Source organism: Gavialis gangeticus, unplaced genomic scaffold (genome assembly GCF_001723915.1).
Source record: "Gavialis gangeticus isolate Ggan-Ray unplaced genomic scaffold, GavGan_comp1, whole genome shotgun sequence".
Lineage (NCBI taxonomy): Eukaryota > Metazoa > Chordata > Crocodylia > Gavialidae > Gavialis > Gavialis gangeticus.
This window is the reverse complement of record NW_017729006.1, coordinates 31,942,062-31,944,156: the sequence shown is the minus strand read 5'-3', so window position 1 is coordinate 31,944,156 and position 2,095 is coordinate 31,942,062. Positions and strand designations below refer to the sequence as shown.

Genomic DNA, 2,095 nt, shown 5'->3' with positions numbered 1-2,095 from the left:
TGAGTACTGGACTGGTGTGGCTCTCCTGAAGTACTGTATCTAGTTTTGGACCCCACACTTCAAGAAGCTTGTGCACAAGATTCCAGCAGAGAACAACAAAAATGGTTAGGGGCCTGAGAAGCAACATTTATGAAGAAAAACTAAAAGAACTAGGATTATTTAGCCTGGAGCAGAGAAGACTGAGTGGGGATTTGTTAACAGTCTTCAAATACCTGAAGGGCAATTACAGAAGAGGATGGAGATGGGCTTTTCTCTGTGGCCATAGAGGACAAGACTAAAAGCAATGGCCTCAAAATTCAGCATGGGAAATTTAGATTGGAGATGAGAAGGAACTTTCTGACTATGAGGGTGGTCAAGCAATGGAAAAGGCTACCTAGAGAAATTGTGGAAATCGCCATCCGTGGAAATTTTCAAGAGCAGGTTGGATGGGATGGTTTAACCAGGTTGACTAGGGGGTTACACTAGTTGACCAGCCCTACTTTTCTATGATCTTTAGTAGAAAATCCCCACTTGCCACCCACCTATGACTGTGTTAACCATGGATTGAATAGAATCAGTCTGGGACCTATTTCTAAAAAGGAACTCAGATATTTGACTTATACAAAGCTCACCATCCACAAAACCAGGAGTGGTTTTGGTCAGCCAAGTCCCCTGTAAGACCTACTGCCTGATTTGCAGAAGTGCTCAATACCTACAATTCCCACAGACTTCTACAGGAGACACTGGGTCCTGAATATCTATGCCAAACATACTATTAATCCTCTTTAATCATGTTTACAATATGAAACATTTAAAAGCCATCACCGGGACTGCCTTCTTTTTACAGAACTCAAAAGTTAGTGTAGTACCAACACTTCATATTGTAAATTTAAAGTACTGTTACCTTGCACACAGTGACAAATTGCTGATCATTCCCTGCTCCCACCACAAGGTAGCCATCCATAGTCTTGAAAGCCTAGAAAAATAGATATGAATATTAAATATCATTACAACTAAAATATATAATACAAGTCTATCTTAAAGTTATGACCCTGTAACAAATTATCAAATGTCTTCTTTAAGGGGACTTTTATATTTAGATTCAATTTATAGTTATACAAATAGCAGTTCAAAGTGGCACAGTGATTTTCATAAGTTTCTTCTGATTTTCCTAGGGCAGGAAATTTTCTTTTTTCCTACACAGTTTATTTGCTGAAAAATGTAGTTCTGACCATCCAGATACTATTTGTAAATTTGACCTACATTGCCAAAAGAGAGATTGAGAGATGCCCACTTCAGAATACTTTAGCCCTCTAATTAGGACCCTTATCTAAGACATTGGAGACCTTGGTCTGAGTCCACAGACTACTTCATTTTGAGCAGGGATTTGAACCAAAATTTCCCACCTTCTAGGCATGCGTCCCAAATAAGTACACTGTAGTGGGTCTCCCCCAGTCCCCTCTGTCAGGGCTGTTCCACTTTTTATAAAATTCTATATATTTAAAGGGCTTAGTCAGTCTGTATGTCTGTCTGTCCATAACACTATTGGCCAACTGCATGCGCTGCCGAGAGGGTGGACAGCAATTGGCTGCATAGCCCAGGCTGCACAGGCTCAAGTTTGAGCCACTACTGGGGAAGTTTGTGGCAGCGGCAAACATGCCCCGGATGCCTAAGCAGCGGGGCTTCCCCACGCCTCCCTGCCTGATGAAGTGGCGGGTCATGGTAGTGGCGCACCCCTGCCAACCTTCTGCAATGCCCCCCAGAACGGCCAGCAGAGAGGGGGAGGTAGCAGACAGGGAGACGGAGGGAATGGGGTGGGGGAAGCAAAGGAGGGGCTCATGGTGGTGGGTGCTGTCAGAGCTGGGAGGGAGGAAGGAAGGAAGGGGAGCGGGAAGTGAGCCCCAACAACAGCCAGCAGGGAGGGGGAGGTGGCAGGGAGGGACAGAGGCTGCACAGACCTGGGTGGGTGCGGGACGGGGGGAGTCATGGTGGTGGCTGTTGTCAGGGCCAAGTGGCAGGGAATGAATGAAGTGAGGGGAGAGAAGGGGGATCATGGTAGCAGTGCCCCCCTGCCACCCGGCCCCAACAACAGCCAGTGGGGAGGTGGAGGCATCGG

General features: G+C 46.1%; 1 protein-coding gene across 1 annotated transcript in view; it reads right to left on the bottom strand.

Annotated features, from left to right (window-relative positions):
• SUGCT (succinyl-CoA:glutarate-CoA transferase) overlaps positions 1 to 2,095 on the bottom strand; it is a 678,860-nt gene that overhangs the window by 399,934 nt on the left and 276,831 nt on the right. Inside the window, exon 10 of the mRNA XM_019508722.1 lies at positions 884 to 955. Within this exon, the coding sequence (XP_019364267.1) occupies positions 884 to 955 (72 nt within the window). The remainder of the gene's footprint in view (positions 1 to 883; positions 956 to 2,095) is intronic.